This window comes from Tinamus guttatus, unplaced genomic scaffold (assembly GCF_059628265.1).
Source record: "Tinamus guttatus ecotype Peru unplaced genomic scaffold, ASM5962826v1 Tinamus_guttatus_pri_ptg000240l, whole genome shotgun sequence".
Taxonomy (NCBI): domain Eukaryota; kingdom Metazoa; phylum Chordata; class Aves; order Tinamiformes; family Tinamidae; genus Tinamus; species Tinamus guttatus.
Genome location: NW_028288774.1, coordinates 11,539,202 through 11,561,767, shown reverse-complemented (window position 1 = coordinate 11,561,767; position 22,566 = coordinate 11,539,202). Strand labels below are relative to the sequence as shown.

Here is a 22,566-nt window from a genome sequence, read left to right as displayed (position 1 = left end):
TGCTATTGTTAAAAACTAAGAAAGGTCCTGCTGGGACAGACCAGTGATGGATCTATCAGCCCAGTCTCCAGCAGCACCACGGGGAGATGCTGTTCTGGAAGAGCACACAGACCCGGCCTCTATCTGAGGTCCACCCTCAGCATCCACAGTCATTGATTAGGGAGGCTAGGAGTCATTTCTGCCTGCTCCTTGTTTATGGACTTGTTGCCCATAAATTCGTCAAACCCCTTTTTCAAACTGCTCATACTGTTTAAAATGCGCTGTGAATACAGATTCCAGAAACTTGCTGTTATGTTTAAAAATAAACAAAAAAATCATTTTAACTACCCTTCTCTGCACCTCCTCTTAGCCTGTTAGGCCTCTCTTGAGGTGCTGAAAGCAGATCTGCATCTGTCAGTGGTGGTGGATGTGAGTGCAGCTGGGTTTTACGTAGTGGCAGGAGGAGTCACTCGGTGTCACTCCTAACAGCCCTCCTGGTGGTGCCCAACAATTTGATGTCTTTTTTGGCTGACACTGCACAGTGAGCCAATGAATGAAACTGTGAATAACTCTTGAGAAGATGCTATTGCGATGGAAGCTGGCTGTGGTATGCAGTTAAATATAGCTGTGCTATTTTTTTAAGAAACTATAATTATTTAATTGCAAAGAAAGATCTTGTCGTGCAGGATGATTGCTCCATTTGGACATCTTTGGGTCACTGTATGTTTGGAGTCTCCCCTTTCTCTCTGCCTGGAGCATGAGCAGAGCAACCATAAGCAGTAGGCATTCCTCTTGGATTTGTGTGCAAGAGCCCAAGGCCACTTCTGAACTCCGGCCTCTTGTTCAGCAACTCCATTATAAGGATGCGGAAACGTTTCTCTCTGACGCCTCCTTTTCATGAAGTTTTATGACTCAGATGCATAGGTTAACTTCTAGATGAAAGTGAAGTAGAAGCTTTAGCCCAGGAGCAAAACCTACCTGGATTTATAATCCTGTCGCATATATAGCTTTAATAAAAGCCTGTCGAATAAACAAAACTCTACTATAGAAACAATTAGGCAACAGCAGTTGTAATACAGGGAATTTCCAGCAGGCTAGTAACAGGCTGTGAAGAGCCTGTGGTTCCATATCCAACCCTGAGCCTCTAATTTCCAGGGAATTATTCACATTGTGATGGTTATTGCTGCTGAATGGGTAACACCTGGAAGATTTTCAAAATTTGGGGTTAATTTCTCTTTTCCAGTTTCAGCATGTGAAGTCCTTAATTCCGCCATGAGACACAGTTCTCTGCCATCCAGCTCTTCCCTGAGGTCTGCATGGCTAGCGCTCTACCAGAGCTTATTATAAAGAGTGGAGATGTTGATCCAAGAGGGCTATCAATTTGTCTTCCTCCACAGAGCTCTCAAATCTAACCAAAATAAGCAAAATAGTTTTAAACAATTCTCTGGGGAGGCAAACATTTCATAGGAAGCAGTACATTAAAAAAAAAAAAAAAGTTTGATTGCTAAGCTTTTTTTTTTTTGAATAAAAAAATTCAAATGGAAATTGCATTTGTATTTTACATTACAAAAGAATTACACTCTTTAGTACCTTGTGTTTCTTGTCTTTTCATAGTTTGGTCACTTCCTTCTGCTATCTGAGTCTGCTCAAGTGTCCGGAATCGCAATGACTCTGTTGGGACTGAAGGAGGGAGCTGTGTCACTGATGGCCGGCTCCCTGCGCCCAGGAAGTGGCTCTGGAAAGGAGGTCAGTGACAATCAGGGAGGGAAATGTGTAGGCTAAAACACCAGCACACCTCCGAAACTGTCCCTGTGCCAGGTTAACCTCACAGTGTAAGAAATCCTGCTGATGACAATGCCACGATTCATAAAGTTATAATTAAAAATAAGCCTTGAAGTAATTCTATAGTCCTAGAAATACTCTGCTGCAGAGCGGCTGTATTTTAGAAGCAAGTGAAACCTCACCTGGGCAGGAACCGCAGTTTGGCAACTGAGGTGTAGGCTCTGGGTGTAGGCTCAGCTGCCATTTCCTCATTGCAGGGCTTGATGGGGAGAAGTTACCCCTGTGTGACTGTTTTCTGCAGCCGGCAAGGCCTTGGGCAGCTGTGTGGCTTGCCAGGTGGGATGCTCAGCTGGTCAACAACAGAGATGTCTTGCAACGAATGGAGTTAAGTCAAGCACTTTATCTAATTAAATACACTTTTCTAAAGTATTCATCTTCTCCAACTCCCACTGATGTGGAGGGAAGCCCCCCCAGGGTCTCTGTGGCTCAGACTAGGAGCCTCAGCATCCCAAGGTGGTTTGAGTGCCCCTACACTCTCATGCGTCTCCCCTTGAGCTCTTGCAGCAACTGTTGGTGCCCTTGGGCTGTGCTTGTGTTTTGGAGGCTCTGGCAAGAGGGGGAGGGAGGACTCAAACCTCTGAGAAGTGGAAGGCTGCCATTCTGTGAGTGAAGGCAACGCTGTGCGAGCCTGTCCCGTTTTTCTCCTCCATATCCAGGAGGGAGGAAAACTGAATGCAGTGCAACAGACTGTGCACGTGAGGGGTTCAACAGAGCCATGCCCTGACCGGTGACAGCGACACAACCGGCCTGCGCCCCGCGGGGGCAGGAGGCGCTCGGCGGAGGAACCGCCGCCCCGGTCCGGACGGGGCCCCGCGGAGGCCGCGCGACTCCCGGGGGCCGGCGCCGCTTCCCGGGGATGGCCCCGCCGGCCGGCCCGGGCTGGGCCGGGCCGGGCTGGGCCGCGCGCGCGCGGGCGGGCGGCGGCGGGCGCGGCTGCGGCGCTAGGGGGCGCGCGCGCGCGGGCGGGCGGTGCAGGGGCGGGGCGCGGGCGGCGGGGCGGGCCGGGCCGGGCCGGGCCGGGCGGCGGGGGCGCGGGGCGCGCAGCCCGGCCATGTCTCCGCGCTGAGCGGCCGTGCGCGCAGCGGGCAGCGCGCTCCGCCACCATGAGGCGGCTGCCCCAGCCCCGCGCGCTCCGGCTGCTGCTGCTCGCACAGGTAGGGCCGCCACGCGCCGCGCTGCGCCGCGGGGGGACACGGGCGGCTCTGCCCGCGCGCGGCTCGCGGCGACACCTGCCCGCGCGGCGCGGAGGCCCGCGCAGGTGTGAGCGGCCGGGGCGCCCCCATGCGCGGGCCCCGCTGCGCGGGCCGCGCCTGCCCGCCTTGTGGCGCGCAGCCCTCGCGGGGCGGCCCGCGGGGGAGCCGCGCTGCGGAGGGCGGAGGGCGGCGAGCGGCGGCCTCCACCGCCTCCCGCGCGGCGGTGATGTCAGCGGGAGCGCGTGCCAGGTGAGCGCCCGGGGCGCGCGGGCAGGGCTCTCCCCGCTCGTCGAGGCTGCCGCGGGCGCCGGGGGGTCGGGGCGCGCGGAACTTTCCCTTCCAGAAATGCCCGCTCGGCCGCTCTGCCCGGCGAGGTGCTGCCACCGCAGCGCGAGCGCCTGGCGGTGCGCGGCGAGGTACCCGCAGCCTCCTTCCGCGGCAGTGCTCCGCGGTCTGCGCTTCAGCTCGTCCTGAGGCTTAGAGGACAGCTGCGTCCCTGCTCTGTATTTTTAACAGTACTTTTCGCCAATCTTACCTTGGGCCTGGCTTGCCGTGATGGTTAGTGATTATTGCAAGGCTTTGCTTCCTTCTCCGTATCTTGGTCAGTTTTGTGTTCTTCGCAGTGTTTGTAGTTCTCTGTGTTTGCTAATGCACCAAGGCTGTGTTTCAAAATCTTATGCTCTGAGTAAGAGCAATGACTAGCTCAAGAACCAAAGGATTCTTGCATTTTGGGAATGCTAAGGGCAGGCCTGGATTGTCCTTCAGTCGGGCCTTACAAGCTTCTCCAGACAGTGGGAGCCTTGCGCCTACTTGGGTCTTAAACTGACTTCTCTTCCTTAAAAAAGAAGAGTTTTCATGTGAGCATTTGCCAACCATGACATCTGTTGTTTGTAGTTTTTCTTCCTAAGTAGGGCATCAAATTTGGTGGCATAATGATGTACTTGTCCTGAAAGTCTGGCTCTTAACTGGTGACTGGTGTGATAAATAATAGCAGTTCTTTTAAAAAATGTGAAAACCTCCTTTCAGTTCCATGCAGTTAGCCTTACCTGTTGTTGGGTTTCTGCCACACACCCAGTGCCTCCTGGTGTGACCCTCAGGTAGGTGCCATTGTCTCGGAGAGCCCAAGAGCTGGTCCATGTGTTCTCAGACCCAGCTCACAGAGTTGCAGGTTTGGGGCAGCTTGTGGCTTCAGGGAGTGTGGATTTTCCTCAGCTGGAAATTTCAGGGAGGACAGTGTCGGGGGCTGAAAATGTTGAGGCTTTTAGTCCCAGCTGCAATGTGCACCCGTGTTCCTCTACTGGGACTTGAGATGCACGTGTGAGTGTGAAGACCTGTGTTAGGAGTGAGTGAAGGTGGCTCCTGGTCAGCCTTTTGTGAAGGTTTGAACATTGGGGCACTTGTTTGGATCCACAGGGACAGGAGAAGATAACTGATGAAATCCCTGGTGGAGTAAGACAGAGTTCTCATTGACTGCTTGATTCTGCCCCTCTGAAAGCACAAAATTTCATTGTGCTCTTTGTGGTAGGTGAGTAACTTGTGTGGGAAAACAAGTTAAGTTTGCGTAAGCCCTTGGTGCCAGCAATAAGGATGCAAAATAAAGCCTAGCTTGGAGGGGATGGTTGCTCTTTCTGTTACATTCTTGCTGCCTGTTCCAAAGAGCTTTCATGTGGTCTTGTTCCCTCAAAGCAAGAGGACATCTAGCAGGGGGCAGTTGCCTTGTGTTTCCGCGGTGGTTTCTTCACGCTGGTCACAGCAGATAGTGCCCGCCCAGGAGCGCGCAGCGGGGCTGGGGCTGGCAGCTCTGCACGGGCTGTGTTGCTGGCGCGGGAGCAGGAGGCACCTGGCGCGGTGGAACTGGTGCGTCACGCAGGCCCCGCGGTGCGCGAGAGGCAGCTGATCCCTCCCCGGTACCTCCGCTCAAGGATGGGCATCTTCCCCATTTTTTCTTTTCCTCTGTGGATTACAAGGCAGTGGGCATGGCTGGAAGCTTTGAGGCAGATTTCCTATGTGTTTTGATGGGAACTAGTGACTTGCAAAAGGTCCTGTTAGTGGCAGGGCAAGATAATATCCACTGTTCAAAAGTAATGCTCTTCATCTCCAGTCCTTTTGTGCTTCTCTTGCCACTGAGGGACAGCGATGCCTTTTGTGTGGACCTAATGGCCTGTTCTTGCAGCTTATTCCCTGCACAGAACTCCTACTGATACTGCCCGAATTTATTATATAGTTTTATGCCTTAATTGCTAGTCTGAATTTCTGACTGAGGAGATTAAATGCAAACTACTATATTTAACTATGGGCTTGGCACGTGTGTATGTCAGTTAATGGCCATTGCTAATGCTCCTTGCTTGTTCTTCTCTTGTACGATATACTAAATTTGGGGTTGCAAAATTATTCTATGTAAACTTCATCACATAGAAGAAAGTGTGTTAAAAATAAATATCGTTTAGCAAAATTATGTAGCAAATACTTGCTAGCATAGATGTAACATATGACTTGTTTAGAGCTTTTTTTTTAAAAATGAAGTTTTTGTGGGGAGGGGAAGACCCTTCCTTGCTGCTGCTGTAAATATGCTTCTGGGATAAGCCCCTGAAGAGCTGCCGTTAGAAAGGCAGGTGGGAGCGTCACTGATCTTGTGTCAAAAGACACTTGTGAAATCCACGCCTCATCTGTCAGGACCAATTATTTGCTGTGATGACAAACAGTTGATGCTGAAGTGTGAACACTTTTGCTCTTCTGCAGAACTGCAACTTCTGTTAAAGTGGTTCAAAACAAGAAACAGATACCAAAAACATGTTCTCTGATATTTCACAAATGCCTTATTTCCAACGTACCCTGAGTTGATGGTTGCTGCATGGCGCTGCCGTAGCTGCATGGACCCACTGGCTGTTGCTGCACATGTACATGGCTTCCAGGGCTTGGATTTTCGACTCCAGCCAGCAGTACACAACAAATATCTTCTTCTGCTTATTTGAGATCAGAATTCAGGCCCACAGTGGAAATGTTGTCTGTGCAAACAGCCACGCTATTATTAGTACTTCCTCAATTATGTGAGCTACATGCGAGTCTTTGTTGAGGATTTTCATGGCATGTAAATTTTTTTGGTTGGAGTTACTAAATATGACAGAGAGAAATTGCTACCGTTTTAAAATCTTTGGTTGTTTGTTGTGCAGGGCTGGCTTTTACTAATCCATATAATTTTAATTTGTGCACTTCCTTCTTCCTACTAGAATTACAGTGTAGCGTAGGGTGAGCACTCCAACAGCGGTAGAGAGTGTTTGGGAATTGGGAGGTTGATGTTTAAAGGGATGAAACCTGCCTTAGGTCATGTTTTGAGGGGGAGTAGGGAGCAGGGAAAGGCAGTTATTTACTTTCTTAAAAGAGGATTCCTGATATGAGCAAAGGAGAAAAAAGCTGTTAAAACAGTCAGGGCTGCACAGCTGGTTGTTAGCCTGACATGGCTGCTTTTTGTTAGACTCCCAAATTTGAATGTAAACAGTACCTTGAACATCATGAGAGGTCCCTGGAAGTGTAGGAGGAGCTGGATTCATTTCCTCTAGGAGGAGAGCTTACTGCTACATAAGAAGGGGAGAGTGAAAGGCAACCTCGCCTAAAAAGGGAGCCTTTGATAGGAATTTACCTTTCAGCAGGAGATGACAGTGCAGGGGAGGACTTGAAGGATTTGAGGGGGGAACTAAGTGTAGGTGAACATGTGCTAATGTGAAACATTAGAAAGCAACACGTAGGGAGGAGGAAAATGATCGGGCATGTGGTGGAGGAGAACAGAATGGATGCGCTAGTCTGGAAGCCTGTACTAAGACTTTCTTCTAAGTGTTTTCCAGCTGTTCCCAAATGTATCTGCACATACACAGGCCTCCTGAGGCTATTAATTCTAAATTCCAGGAGCAAATCCAAGATTAAGTGGGGAAGGTATTTCTGTAATCCAGCAAAGAATGGACACATGCATGTGGTCCAGGAACAACTGGATTGAGAAGCTCCCAGTGTTGCTCAGGGATCTTCCTGGCTGTTGATGGGTGTTCAGGGGAAAGGCAGCGCAACGCAGCATAATGCCAGCATCTTTCCAAAATGTCATAGGTATTTGCAATGTCACTGAAAGAGCTGAAAGTTCAATTTCTTAGTTTCACCTTGATTTGGAAGAGTCCATTGACATCAGAAACCCACATCAAGAGTCATCGCTCTTGTCCCACCGTGATGTTCCTGAAACTTGAAGGGCAACATATGGAAGCCACAGCTCCACCTGTAGAAACCTAATGGGCGAAGAGGAAGCGGCGCTTCTGTCAGGGCCTGGGAGCAGAAGTTGTGCCTCTGGCTGCAGCGAGGCAAGGGGAGGGTGGTGGCACCTACCATCTCGCCGCACCTTTGTAACTGATTTGGGCTTCAGTGATGCTCCCAGAGGACCAAGGCCTCTGTCTGAGAGGAGGCCGCCTTTGGGGAGAAGTGGCTACTGAAGGACTACCTTAAAGCTGCCCTGGCCAACGCCAGGAAATGATTTTCTACTGGGTACTACACACCTGCTTGCTCTTGTTTCGTTTTTATATTCTTTTTCTGACTCTTGTTTGCTTGGTGTGAAACAAACAACCTTTTCATTGTGTTTTATATGGTTATGGCCAAGCTGAATGGGTAAAGGAAATATCTTGTGTGACTTTAGTTCCCAATATGTGCAAATTCTTAGTTTATGCTGCACCTCAGCTTCTGTTTTAGGCCTTAGGTCGCTTTTGAGAGAGTGTTGGTTTCTTTTGTTTTGTTTACTTGAAAGACCTCATGGTTTGTTGGTTGGTTGGTTTGGTTTTGTGGTGTGCAGGAAAATGCTGTCTGCATGCCTTAGGCCTGTTGTGTCTTTGCTCTGTGCAACACACTGACATGGGACAAGGATCAAGTATAAGGAATAACTTGTGTTAATTCCCCTTTACACTGCCCCCCTTTAAGATGAGAAACTTGTGCTTCTGAGCCTATGAAGTCAAGGCAAGACTTGAACATAGGGTCTAGAGCTTTAGTATGAGCCCAGGTGAGGGGCAACCTGGTGCCCAGGAGCGCTCATTAGTTGGGATTTCATGACAGAGCAAACACTGTCGGCTCTGTTATGCAGTGTGTTTTCAGATTAATCTTTTACTGTCTTCTGGCTGCACTGCACTCGATCTATGTCTGTGAGTTTGCATGGAGCTGGATTGAATCTCCCCGCTTGGGGCTGTTCCTTAAGAGATGTAAATCAAGCTTTGCAGAAGCGCAGTGTGGCCCTGCGCACTGGGACCTGCGTCTGGGCTGTCCTGAGGGATCCAAACGCATCCTCCGTGCCCCTGCTTCTGCTTGTCAAGGCCAGGAAGGGGACTGGGTCTCCTCAGGCTTGGGCTGCGTGACCGCCCTGAGGCAGCACAGGGCTCCCCGGCCACCCTCCGACCCGCGGAGCAGCGTGACCTGGGGGTTGTGTCACGGCCGCGGCAGGGCGGTGCGGGGCCGTCGCAAGAGGCTGACTCCACCTCGCCATCGCTCCGGGACGGCGTCAGGCGCGCGGCGGTTTCGGTGCGCTCTCGGGCATCAAAATGTGCTACTCTTATGAAAACGAGTGCAGAGGGAAAAAACGGGTGGCTGCGGCCGGCGTCAAATTTCTATATGCAAAACTGTATTGTTTTAATACAGGTGCTTAGCAGCAGCGGGGGTTTTCCTTCCTCCGTGGGCAGGCTTGTGATTGCTCTCTCTGATTCTGCAGGACCTTGTATGCTTCAAAATGCTTGAGAGCAAGAGGGAGATGAAGTGAAGGGCGATTATTTGTGAGGTCCTTTTAGACCATCAACTTTTGTTTTATTATATCTATCCATCACGAAGAGACACAGAAATTCTAGTGTCTTCTTGACCGTGCACATACTGTCACTTCCCATTCATAAATGGATAGATTTGGGGAGATATTAGTAGGCTATTACTTCATGGACTTTGCTTTCTAGATCTCTGAGGGTTCTTTTGGTCTTCTCGTGGGATCAGCCACTTCGTCTAATGCTAGCCTTGCCACTCAGTATCAATGTTTCTTCTGGTCATCATTCTGATGGAAAACTAATGCCCAGTCAACACATCTGGTGATGGTTTTGCCATCTATGGATTTATATCCTTTTTGTAAAGGAGAAACGTGAGAAGTGTAGCCTCAATTTCCTTTATGGAGTATTTATAATCTGTATTAAAAACCCAAGAGTCAGCCCTTTCTCTGGGGAAGCTGATGCTTTTGGGTTATTTTTGCATAAGAGTGTGTGAGGGAGAGTGGGGAATTCACCTGCTTGGTGCTGTCCCTTCCATCTGAGCACGAGGGAGAAATAAGCAGCTTGTCTTTGAGGTCAGGCTGGCCTTTTGCCTGGTGTGCTGTGGGCACCGCAGACACACGTCTGGTGTCTTCAACCTGGCATTTCTAAGACATAGATGCTGTATCTGACAGCTGAAGAAAGGAGGCTGACACATGATGACTTGAGATAAAGAGGCAGAGTTAAGATCTGCATAACAAAAATACTTTCCTTTTTAATCTCTCTCTGCGGTTTGTGGAAATTCTATTTTTAGAGAAGTTTTAGAGGTGGAAGAAAAAAATTGGGAAGGTTTTCATGTGTGATTGTTGTTGCGCATTTTTTAAAAGTGAATAATAGACTATCCAGTATTTCTCATAAACCTTTTACTAGTTTTAAAACTCTTCTTGCAACCAGCTGAAACAGCAGGCTTTATCAGAACTGTTAAATTGAACATAGTCACTTGAGTGAATCATTTATAAATTAAATGTATTGCCACATCCAGGTTAAAGTAATTGCAAATATCTCAAAGTAAATACAAAGAATTGGGAGACATTGGTATTAGGAATGTATCTGAACTGAAGTTAAATCTTGAAATGTAATTATAGGGAAGGACAAGACTATTAAATCTGGAATGAGATCTGTTGACCCTTTGTTCTTTACTCACCAAAACAATGCAGGTAATTGTGTGTCTATATAAGAAATCTTAATAGTGCTGGTCTGTGTCCTTTTTAACAAGAAGAAAATTTTTCGTTGTAAGTTATCAAGGACTTACCTTTGGAAAATTTCAAATTAGGAGGAGAAACTTGAGAATAGGAAAGCTCATCAGCTCAGAGAAAATCCAACCACTACTTTTGTGTGTTGAGGTCATTTTGAAAATGGCCTTTTTCTGCCTTCACAATTACAGATGAAATATTGTTCCCAAGTGTTCAGCTATTTCTTTGCAAGATCACCTGTTAATGGCAAACGTAATCCTCCAGTGCCATGTGTGTGTGTTTCTATCCTGATGCCTTCTCTTTCTTTCTCCAGTTATAATGTTTTTTTTTCATTACTACTGAAAGGTAGTTAATCTAAAATATTAATCTTTTAGGGCTTTTTATAAATGTGTATTTAAGACTGTACAATGAAAGTATAATTGTTTGTGTGCTTTTGTTGTAAGCAAGGGTGCAGTTTCTCAGATCATAATTTCTGCTGTCTGCTCTACACTCAGAGTAAGATATCCACATTAAAGAAGCCGGTAATTGGGTTTTATATATTCACAAATTTGAAACCTTAAGAATTTTGGGAAAAAAAAACAGTTCTGCCCTTAACTAACTTCATAATCATGTAACTCAGAAAGAAAACACACCCCAAGCCAGGCAATATATCATTTTCATATTGAAGGATATAATGACTTTATTGTACTCTGCATTAAGCAAATTTTGTTTTTTCTTCCTTGTCTACAATATTTTGCAAAGCACTGGCACCGCTAGCGAGCGTGCATGTGCCAAGCTGTAGCCAGCAGCAAATATTTGCAGGTGGATGCAATATCTGGAACCGCTTTAAGCAGCGTTCACTTCCCAATGCCACGAGACAGGCCTATGGCATGCGGTTTAACTGGTATTTAACTTTTGTCTTCTGAGTCAGTCTTCGTCCTTGGAGCTCATGTGTTGAGCTATTTCCCGGTTCAGCGTGAGAAGCACACACTGCAGGAGAAGTGATAGGAGGCCAAAAGGGCTGGTAATTATTTATTGCACAGCTCACGCTTCCTTCTCCTTCACCCTCGTGATATCCTGGTAAAGGAGGGTAGAGCTCTGCTGCGCAGCTGATGGGAACTGCTTTTAAGTGATGTAAATGAAAAAGTTTTCTTCTAAATATCTAGGTTCTGAGCAGCCAGCAAAAGCACCGTTTCTGCCTTCCGTTTGCTCGCGTTGTTTCCTTGCAGGAAGGAGCTGCCGTTCCCCCGTGAGCGGTTCTGGGTGCTGTGCAGAGCAGCCCCTCCGTGAGCCCAGCGGGCACGTTGCCTGCTTGCCCTGCCATTAGCAGGCAGGCAGTCGCCTCTGACAACCTCCACCTCGCCCTGTGAGTTACGCTGAGGCACACAGTTCTCTGCAGTGCAGTTGCGATTTGACCTGTGAGCACTGTGTACAGTGATTCTTCCTATGTTTAAGGCCATTCATGCCACCTGTCACAGTTTCTGGTTTCATTTATCTACTTTCCCACTCCGATTCGAGGTAAGAAGAATAATGAGCTGCAGCACTTAGCTGTGCCAAAAGCAGTTGCTGCAGATGACTTGTTGGCTCTCTTATAGCGTTGCTTGCTCCAGGCTGTTTCTGCTCCCTTCTGAATGAAAACTGAGGTCCTTTTAAAGGAGGGATTAAAAATAAGGAGAAGGAAACTAGTCATCTCACGCACAGAGGGCTATTCCAAGCCATTGCCACATGTGCAATTTGTCGCAACAGTCTTCATATCGGTTCAGAGGTCATTTTGGCTACATTAATCTGAGATTCAAAATGAAAACTGGTCATCTGATGGGCCTCTTCCTCTCTAGAAAGATAGGGGACAGGCTGCTACCAAACTTAACATCCTTTCTGAGCAAAGGCTTCCTCCTACTTTCTGTCCTGAAGTGAAATGTTTCCTGTTTCACCTTCCAGGGAGTCTGCAGGACTTCTGAAGTCTTGCTAGGATTGTGAGGAATCTGCCAATGACTGAGAGGTTTTAGGATGAGCCACAGGAGAACCCTGTCACCTGAAAACATCGTCCTCTCTCGTGCTGCCGAGATCTGTGCGGGGAGGGGAGCTGCTTGTTGTGCTGGAGGCCGGGCAGGGTGTTCCAGCACTGCACTTTGCCTTTTGCATTTGTCTGTACTGCCTGTGAGGAAGCAAGATGCAAATCTTCTCCTTCCGTCAGCTGGACCCGCTGGTAACACGCGAAGAGCTTGCGATTTCCAGCTGCATGCTGGCAGCTCACCAGGTCCAGCTTTACACACTCCCCTGCATACAAGTAAGGCTGCCCAGGCTCTTGGGGCAATTCTCTAACCTTCGGAAACCAGCCACGGTTTCATGGGGCCGCTGATCAAAGTAGCCTCCTGCTGCTGCCCCTGGTATCTCCTCTTCAGACAGGCCTCCCTGTTGCACCATTTGTCACCTGACCTGCAGGCTGTAAATCCTGTGGGAGGCTGTGCTTGTACATGGTAGTCCGACCTCAGTGGGGTTAGGACCTTTGGCACTGGCTTGTAATAAAGTCCTTCTCAGTTGCCAGGTGTGCTTAGGAAGTGAAGAGAGCGCCTTTCCACATCTGGCTGCACTAGGATTGCCTCCTGCCTGCTGACTGTGCCGAAAAGGAGGGCTGCAGGGGAAAAAAGCTTCCCTCACATGACTTCCTGTATGTTGCAAATACAGTATTCCTTCTTTATGGCCATGAATGGGTTATAAATCAGACAAAAGCTGAGTTGTGGGGTCTTGTCCCTTTCTTCTTTCAGTGAATCAGTTAATTCTTGGTGGGCTTGCAGCTAGGAAAGGCTTTCCTTACAGCAGGCGCAGATGGGTGACCGGGCTCGTGTGCTGCGAGGCCTCTAGACACAGGGCAGCCTGTGGTGAATCCCTCGAGTGCTCTGGAAGAGGCAGTGGGAGGGTGATGAAAGCAGGCGCCTAACAGGACAGCAGCTCTTGCTCCATGGCAGGAGCGGCACCTGGGGAAGGTTCACACTGTGGAACGGCTCCTCAGGCTCCTCAGGCGCAGGGCAGCAAGGGCGCTTCAGGACTGGAGATTCCATGAGCGAGCTGGACTCCAGAGCTGTGAGGAGGTGTCATGAGGCTGAAGATTCTGTGGAGAGATCATGGGCAAAGATAGCACCAGTGATACTGAAATGCTAAGAGAGTGTTTGCTTTTAAGTTGTTATTATCAGGCTGCTCAAGCCCCAGATCACACATGCTGTGCATAACCAAAACAAACCTGGTTGCTTGCTACCTTTGCCCAGCAAATGTTACTGGAAAAACTCCAAGCCCACCGCTCGTTTCTGAGTGTTCTGTAGTGCCGTAAGTGATCTTAGGGCAGCCTGTGGCTGCGGCAGTGTTCGGAGGACTTGGATGCGACATGTCCCTGTCCCTGCTTTATGCAATGAAGGAAGCAAAATGAGAACTGTGTGCGGGGACAGCTGAGAAGGGCATGGAAAAGACAGCATTGGAGAGGCTTGTTGAGTCTGGGGAGTCAGCACTGTTTCATCATGTCCATCTCGACAAAACCGAAAGCAGGGGCAGGAGCTTCTAAGGAAAAGGAAGTAGTTCTTTGGGAAGGGTGATGAGTAAACAGTGTGTGCGTGATGAGCAAGATGCCTGCAGCCTGCACGAGCTAACAGTGTTCATATCAGCCGCTGAAGCAGCGCCCAAGTACATACTGGTTTGTTGTGGAGGACTGAATATTCATCTCTGAAGTAAAACTGACCAGTCCCCCTCCCTTTCTTTTTAATTAGATCCTTTTGGGATGAGACATCCCTTCCTGAAATGAGAGAGGGGTAGTGTTCGCCCTCCCACCACAGCTCTTTGCACAGTTGACAGCTGTGATAATAGGACATGGTCGCCTGTAGTTTGGATGCTGCTGAACACTGGCAGGAGGCCTTTCTAGCCAGCTGTTATTCACCTTGTGGGCTCTGCCTACATGGGGCTTGGAGGCTGCTTATTATTATCAGTTGGAGCTGATAATTATCAGGATCTGCTAGCGGTCAAAGTCGTGGTCATCTGGGAGCTTAAGACGAAAAGAGACCATGTCATTGATCTGCTGCCCTGTGAAAGTTGAGAAGTCGTCGCTCTACCATGCAACTAATCCTAGGAGGAGGTCCAGGACTTTACTCTTTGTTCCCCCTCTTCCAGGTAGTGCTCAGAGTCCCCCAGCTTGGAGTACGGGAGCACTGTGCAGGGTTGCAGAAATGCATATGAAGGCAGCCTCTGTTTAAGGGTACCTGCATTTGTGTTATTTTAAGGTGTCCAAGCTGTACCTGGGGAACATTCCTCAGACTGCAAAATCCATCAAGCAAAACTTAGGAAATGCCAGAGCTCAAGCTGCTCGTTTGGCTTTAATCTGCCCCTTTCCCAAGGATGGTGTTGGGGCTTGGAGCCCAATTGCTTCTGCCTGCGTCTTGCCAGACTTTAGAATGTTGTGGAAAAGTGTGAGGGTCTACAAGCTGCGGAAGGGGAACTGGATTAATAAATAAGTAAATATATTCAGTGAATAAATGTATTTAGCTGGCACTCAGTCTTGAAAATTTCTCTCTAAATGGAGGCACTTGAGCTAAGTTACAAGCAACTGGAAAGAGGTCTCCAGTTAGGAAGCTCCTACTTCTTCCTACTTCTCCCTTCTCTATATCCTCATAATTAAAGTTTGGCACCCATTTTGATTGCAAATCCTTCCTGGAAGGGTTACAAATCTTTCCCGCAATCTTATATGCTATTCCCCATTGCATGTTATCGTAGAAACATGGGCTATTTTTCATATTTTGGCATTTTTATCCATATGAAATTTCACAGCATAATTTCTCCTTTCTAAAGGACCATCTCTGAAAATAAGTGCGGTTCTTTTTACCAGTGCCTCCTTTCCCCTTGATCTCCAGCTCAGCTGAGGTTTTTGTTAGGTGGACTCCCCAAATGGTAGTTGCAGGTAAGTGCAGTGGTGGCAGGGGCGGAATATATATTTGTGCAGCCGTGTGACATAGTATTTGTTGCAGAACTTGGCTTTTAGTTGCATGTGGTGTATGTTGCAGCTTCTTCTGTCATGCCTGTCTTCATTTTTGTGTAAATATGTCTCTGAATAGTTTATTTTAGTTTGTATTTACTTAGCTTGCCTAGGAGGAGGGGGGTGTTTTAGTTGAAATCGAAACCTTCTCAGTTGGCTCTGGCCAACTCTCCTTCCTCCCTGGTGTGAAGTTGTCCCTTTTCTGCACGTGGCTGAGAAGTTGTGTGGGAGATGCCCGTTGCTGTTAGCATCCGGAGTGATATTCCACTCGTGTTCCATGACCCTGGAGATGTCTCTGCAATGACAGTCAGGGTTGCTACCAAAGGTTGCTACCACTGCTAGCAGCCTCATACTGAAGGAATAGGTTACGTATTACTTCTGTAATTCCCAGGGTCAGTGATTTAGAGTCACAGTAAAGACATAAAGATTAATGTATTGAGCCTTCAGGGAATATTTCTATTCATAAATGGAGAAAGCAGGGCATGAGGATTTGAAGGGATGCGGTGGATTGATGGAACAAATAACATGCAGATTTTCTGAGTTTTAGTGCTGCTATTTGCAAGTTGACCCCATTAATTTCCTCATTCTGCACAAAGGCATCATTAATACTAGTCAGCTTTAGTTTAATTATAAGAGAATATGATACTTTTAGGAATGCTAACCTGCTCACCTACGTACATGTTTATGTATGTATGTGACTAAATACGCACATGTGTATGTATGTGTTTATATACATATACTATATTCCTATGTGTTTCTGTTAATATAGAACCAGAGAGAAGAAATGAGCCTTTTGTCCAAAGTAATTTGATTTGGTATTTAATTTTATTTGCTTAGCATCAAGTATTGTTTGAAAGCGGCATAGTTTTTTGCTAAAGGAAAAGGAACTGTGCATTGAGATAAGCAGTAGAAGAATAAAAGATGACATGTACTTGGCTTAAAAGATGTCCAAACTTACTGTGATATTTTCCAGGCATTGGTATTTCTTTTTCTTTTCTTTCCCCCTTTTTTTTTTTGAAATTATAAACAGTTTTTGTTCATTTTTATTGAGTCTACAAAATAACAAAGTAGTGCTGCAATATTAATACATTTAACTGTTTCCAGAATATGCATTTGCAAGGACTGTTTTGCTAGTCTTTTGCATTTAAAGAGGAATATTTTTAAAAGATGCTTTAACCTATACAGGTCATTAAGGAACCACTCAACTGGCAGATAATCATGTGATTAACTGCAGGTTAAACCAAAGCAAAACAAACGCAGTAGACTAGGGAAACAGCATTTGGATGCTTTCACTTAAGCTACTTGATGGAGTTTGTGTGGGCAGAAGTGACCTTATTACTTCCTTGGATCCTGTGTTTTGGTGGGTTGGTCCAGATAGGGTGTCCTTGCACTGGCAAGTGAAATCCCTTGCTGTCTCCCCATATCTCTGCCACCAGTGGAAAAATCAAATGGGTCTTCATGGAAAGTGGCCTTTTGCCGCGTGGCAGCCGTTCACAGAGTGATGGACACGGCCAGCGAGGCCCTGTGGCTGGGGTGGGATGAAGGGCAGCTCTAGGACTGCCTACTTGATGACTAACCTGGAACCTGGTGCTTTGGGGTCAGTGGGTTTGGGTTCCTGTGTAGGGGCTCCGTTTCTGAAGGGGCTGGTTTTGTGTGATTGTGGGACTGATACAGTTTTATGTCTCTTGGGCTACAACTGTGGCTCAAACTGAGATGTATTTAGTACAACTGCACATAAGCAGTGTCACTTTTTGTCCCCGGAGAAGCTCCCTAGTAAGCACCGGGTTTATTTTGTTTGAGAGCGGAGGTCTCCTGGCACCACTGGCTTTTCGCCTGCGGGAGTGCCGTCGGAGTTAACTGGCTTCCCCATCTCCATCCTCTAAATACTCCTGGCAATTGCTACGGGTAGGGGATCCCAGCCAGCCCCTCTGCAGAGTCCGGGTGCCGCCAGCGCCGGGCCGTGGTGGTTGGGGTCTCTGCGGAGGCGGATGGTTGGCTCTGTGCTGGCTCGGCCCTCGCTGTGTGCATCGGGCTCTGGGAAACTGATCTCTGAACCTTTTGGCCAGATATCTCTCAGTCCACGTTGTTATCTGGGTGATAGCACTGTGAACTTCCCCTCGCAGGCATATGGTTTCTGGAGACAAGAGGGAGTTGTCGGGTCGTGCAGAGGAACTTGACTTAAAAAGTCCTCACGCTAGCAACAGAGGCTGCGATTTCATCGAAGAAAATCTTTGGAAATTCACGTCACGGACAACTTATCCTGACTGATCTACCCTCAAGAGGTTGGATGCAAAGTCAGGGTCTCTAGATGAATAAATAATGTCCTGATATCTTCTCATCATGGATTAGGCATATTTTGCCTCCGCATATCATAAGTATATAGTATCATTTATCTTGAAACATTTCTTTTCGGAAGGGATGTGCCAAGAAGCAGTGTGCTTGGGAATAAGTTCACTTGTAACCAGAGGGATTATTTTATTAGCAGGATTGTTTGTGAATGAGCAATGGAGATACTGACCTGCGGGGTTTCCAGAATGTGGGAATGTGTGTGTCTCGCCAGCGCTATAAATAAGTGAGAAAGGCTTTTAGAAAGATTTTTGTCAGCTTGGTATACGTTATTTTGCTTCGGCAAGTCTCCTTTGCTTCACAAACTCCGTTCTGTGCGCAGTGCTATTTATAAACCGGGGTGGAGGAAGAGGCTCTGGGAGCGAGTGATTCACAGACACAAAATAAGGCCATAAACAATGTTAACACTGTGGCATAATCTGATAAAATCAGAAACTCGGACAAAGAGCGAAGCGCTGTTCCTCGCTGGGGCTGTTGTGAGGAGACTTTCTCTCCCTGCCCGCTGACCTTCCTTGCCACATGGGCCGGGGCCGCCACTGCGTCCCGCTCGCCTGCCCCGTGTCGTGGGGCCGAGGCGGCCTACGGCCTCCGCTGAAAGCGTGTGCGCCAAATACGGCAGTGTCAAAGTCCGCAGCTATTGACGGGAAGAGGGGAAAGCAGAAGGACTAAGAGGAGGAGGAAGGACGTAGTCATTCCCGCTGCGTTTACAGCAGTGTTCGGAGGTGTTATTTGAGCGGACGGGTGCCAGGCAGAACACTCTCTGTGCGCTTGTGCTGTGTTCAGGGCCTTTGCAAAGAGGAAGCGATTTGTCAGGTTCACCCAACACTGAATTGCAGAGCTCACCCCAAACCAGGGCACTCGTAGGCAGGCCGGCACGTCCACAGATCCGGCCGTGTCCCGGGTTGTTCCCGCAAATCACAAGTCTGTGAGTCACAGAGGAGTGGAAAATGGGGAGAGCTGAAGTAAAAAACTGCTGTGGAAGAATCTGAGATGGGATTTGCATGAGCTGCTGGGTGGGGATCCCAACGGGCGGCCTGTGCCGGAGCAGCGCTAGAAATGCACTCGAGCATCCGAACCACAGCAGAGGTGAAAAGGACGTGTGGGGTGTTACAAAAAGCAAAAATATACAGGCAAAAATGTGCACCCATCATAGGCGGGAAAATCCCATCTTGTACTTTCTCCTATTATGGGAAGGGTCATTGTTACTTTTTCTAGTAAAAAGAATCTTTTTCTTAATGTCTGTGGGAAAGGAGAATAGTCTGAATTGAGTCTTTGAGATGTTGTATTACAGAGAGTCTCAGAAAATGTACTATGCAAATGACTATCTGCCCTTATTAGATGCCTCAATAGGGTTCATTGTCTTGCTATGGCTATTATTGGCGATGGATGGACACTACATGATTTTGCCGTCAAGCTGAAAAACTTCAGTGTTACAATCTCATGGCGAGGGTAATAACAGTGCACTGACTTAAAGGAGAGAAATGAATTAAGAGGAGTGAAAGGTCCATTGCTCTGTCCATTTTAGTTTGTCTTTTATAGACTATGCCTCACTTTGGGGGTCACAACAGAAGGTTTGTGCTTCGTAGGCCTGGCTTTGCCCCTCTTTCATTGCTTGTAGAATGAAGGCCCTCTTTGGGGGTGAGGCGCTGGGGCACCTGCCATGTTTTTGTGGGGCTGGGGCTGCAGTGAAGCGCTGCTCTGCTCCCGCCCCATCCACTGCCGTCTCCCTGGTACGGGGAGCTCCCAGCTCTCCCACTTCCTCCCTTGGGGAGCTGGCACCTTGCTGAGGTGCTGCGGGCTCCCCCGAACTTGCTTTGGGCCCCAGGCACTTCCCTGGGGCAAAATCCAAGCCCTCAGAGCTGCCCAAGTCAAACCTGCGCTGGCCAAGTCTCGCTGAAACCTTGGAGGCCCCGCTTTGGAGGCAGCGGGTTGCGTTGCAGACAGGCAGTCTTACAGGCTCACGTGTCAGGAGCCTGGAATTGCACTTCACTCGCTTGGTTTTTAGTCCTTTTTCAGTAGTCCGGCTTCTTCCAAGCAGAAGTGAGAGGCACACTGCCTGTGAAGTTTTTAGGACATAGTGGCACCTAGGTGTTTTTGCTTGGTGTCACCTGGTGCCTCTCTGGTTAGGACTATATCTAGCATTGAGGCTGTAACGCTCAAGCTTTGCATGATGGTAAAATAGAATAGGAAGGTTCAGACAAAATTGTTGCTTGGGGTCAGTGCGCGTTTGCTGTCTCTGTGACCCCAGGGCCATAGGAAGGATCCGTCCCCGTGCTGTCAACTGCCTGTGTTCATGGAGGGCTGTGCCTCTCCTGCTCAGTTTTGGTGGTGCTCCTGAATCCACCGTTTTCTTTATTTACTTTTTGCAGGGGCTGAGTGAGCCACTCTCTTTTTGATTGTTTGGTTAATATGTATGAAAGTTAATAAATAGCTAGAAGAGCTGCAGGCTAATTTGGAAACACTAGCTTTGCTCTGTGTTTGCTTTTCTTGCTTGAATTTTCAGCTGTAGAGCAGAGGGCGGACTCTGTTACTAATTACATGGAAGAAGTCCCCCCCCACCCCCTGCCCTGGTAAATTCCTCCCAACTAACCTCCTGCCCCCCTTAATCCTCACGAGCGGTGCCTGCTGGGCAGCTCTCTGTCCTGCGAGTTAATGACAAGGGACTCGAGCGAGAGGTGAAGGTGGCGTGGGCTGCTCTGGCCTCTTGACACGCTGGACGTGCACAAATAGGATTATTCCGAGCTGGGAGGCCTTGTGGTGTGTGGTCAGCTCGCAGTCCAGGCTGGATCCTGCCCCTTCCCAGGTAGTGTCTAACGCTCATTTCCAAGCGAGGCGCGGGCGGCTTCCTGGCGCGGAAGCGGCGCAGAGGGTGGCGAGAAGCCGCGCCGCCCCCTCCTCCCCGAGCCCAGCCCGGCTGATAAAGGCTCTTCTCTCTCGTGTTCCTTGACTTCAGCACACCTGCATCCATACGTTGAACTTGGCAATGGTGGAGCTGGCTAAATCTGTTCCCTACGTTTGTAAAAAAAATCATCATTTTGCACTCAGGTGGAGGATGTGCTCTGCCTTTCAGTATTTCAACACTGCTCGGGCGTGCTTAGTAAATTTTCTGCCCTTTTGGATGTAGTAATGTACATTGAGAAATGCTTCTTTATTCTCCTTTTCCCCTTCAGTTTTCCACTCACGATCATTAGATGTTAGTTTAATAAAAGTGCTTTTATAAAAAGGGAAATAAAGTTATGGAAGGCAGTTTGGACTGTTGTCTTTGTATTGTCACGGGTGGTTTAGGCAGCTCTTAGAACTGTGGCTTCTGGAGGTTAAAAATTGCCCTTTGGTACAGCCAGTTTGGGGTTCTTGGGAATAAGATTTCAGCTATAACTTGGTATACTCCAGCACCTAATTAAATAGACATGAGAAGTCATAAAATAGTAACTGTTTTGATTTATTTTTTTTAGGTGAGTTTTCTATTGTTGCGCTTCCATCATGAAAGCTCTAATTTAAACAAGAGCATCTGCATCCTTCTTCTGGGGCTTTTGGCTGCACCTTGGGCCTAGCCACAGTCATGTCCACTCGGTGCATTCAGTCGTGTTGCACACGTCAGGCACGAAATGTGGAAGGGAAGAGTAATATAGGGAACTGTAAGCTATGGCTGCAAAGCCAGGAAGCCTGCTACAAGTAGTAGGTATAAGCACAGTCTCTGAAAATACGCTAAAATGAGAAAAATGAGGGGGGGGGGAGAAAAAAAGATCCAAAAAATTAGTGCAATTTTTAAGCTAACATTGAATTTACAGTTAGTTAAGTCATTAAATGGAGAGTTAACTGTATTTTTCCCCTCTGCCAATACAAAGAATTTAAGCGTATGCTGGAAATAAATGTGTCACGCTGCCATCATCTTGGCTGTCCAGGAGAAGAAATGCTCCTTTTTTTGAGCTGTTCATCAAAGCAGCTCAAAATACAGGTTCAAGTATGCTGTTTTGCACTGAACTCATTTTCTAATCTTTAAATGCGTATGTGGCATTTTGTGGTGCTCGAATATCCTCTCTGACTGGATTCAGTAAGGTCCTATTAGTATATGCATGGGATATGGTTAATATTGTTTCTGCTGCTGGGTTACTTCTGAACAGCATGACTTTCATGCAGCTACAGAGCTGCTGCTGTTTTTGTTTTGTGTGATTTAGTTTAATTCATTTTGTTAAAAAGGTGGGGAAGGGACTTTCAGAGAGCATGTTATGTATTTCTGACTGCCTGGGCAGAGCTCAATTACCACTTCATAAAATGGCTCTGAAGAGTGCCGATATCAGTGTTTCTGCCTTCCTCTTTTTCCCACTCCCCTATTTGTCTCAGAATAACTTCAGATATCTACTGTGTTTTTTTCCTTTTAATTCATGTTTATGTTTCCTCCCTTCCTGGTGAATAAGTGGAACTCTAGTTGCCTAGAGAAGTAATGTCCTTGCGGCTTTTGGTTGTAGATGATGGGAGGCAGAGTTGCGGGCCGTAACCACTTGGCCCTTCTGACATCTCCCTCACCCGTTCCCTGCCTGTGCTAAAGGAAACGAGATTGCTGCTGCTGCTAGCCTTGCACTTCTGCACAAGATTTAGCTTTTCCCTTTTGCAAAATTGGGTTTTCTTTACTTTTTGTGCTTAGTCTCTTGCATCTTGGCAGCCTTCTGCGAGTTGTCTTGCTGATGAAGCAGCAGCAGCCTGGAAGTTGCTTCTAAAGGGCGGAAGGGTGAGTGATCTCGCTTTGTCATCCCTGCATCTTGGACTCTCCATATGCCACTCTGGGTGAATTCCTTGATGATTTTTCACTGGCACATGAAGTAATATGTCTAGTGAATACTCTGGATTCATCTTTCAGAAATGTTTTGCGGGAAATGGAATTAATTTCTTCCTGTGTGGGAAATGGGGAAAGTCCTCTGCAAATACCAAATACCTGAAGGCCTCTGTTTTGCTAGTTATGATCTGGCCAGTTTTGTTAGATGTGAGCATGTGTCTTAGCAGAATGGTGCCCTGGTTGCTGTTTCTAGGTGTTACTGAAGTACAGATACAGAATTTGCATGAAGTAGCAAAACTAAGATTGCCAGATTTCCTCCTCTCTTTTTCAAGTTCTGCTATTTTCAACTGCTGTATTTGCTTTCTCTGTCAATGTTGTTGTGCAAATAAAAGGGAACAGTTCATTTAAAAAAAAAAAAAAAAAAGAGAGAGAGAGAGCGAGAGAAAGAAAAATC

At 47.6% G+C, this 22,566-nt stretch overlaps 1 protein-coding gene across 1 annotated transcript in view; it reads left to right on the top strand.

Moving 5' to 3' along the window:
• The first annotated feature begins 2,924 nt into the window (after positions 1-2,924).
• PTPRJ (protein tyrosine phosphatase receptor type J) overlaps positions 2,925-22,566 on the top strand; it is a 55,242-nt gene continuing 35,600 nt past the window's right edge. Inside the window, exon 1 of the mRNA XM_088525697.1 lies at positions 2,925-2,975. Coding sequence (XP_088381823.1) covers positions 2,925-2,975 — 51 coding nt within the window. The remainder of the gene's footprint in view (positions 2,976-22,566) is intronic.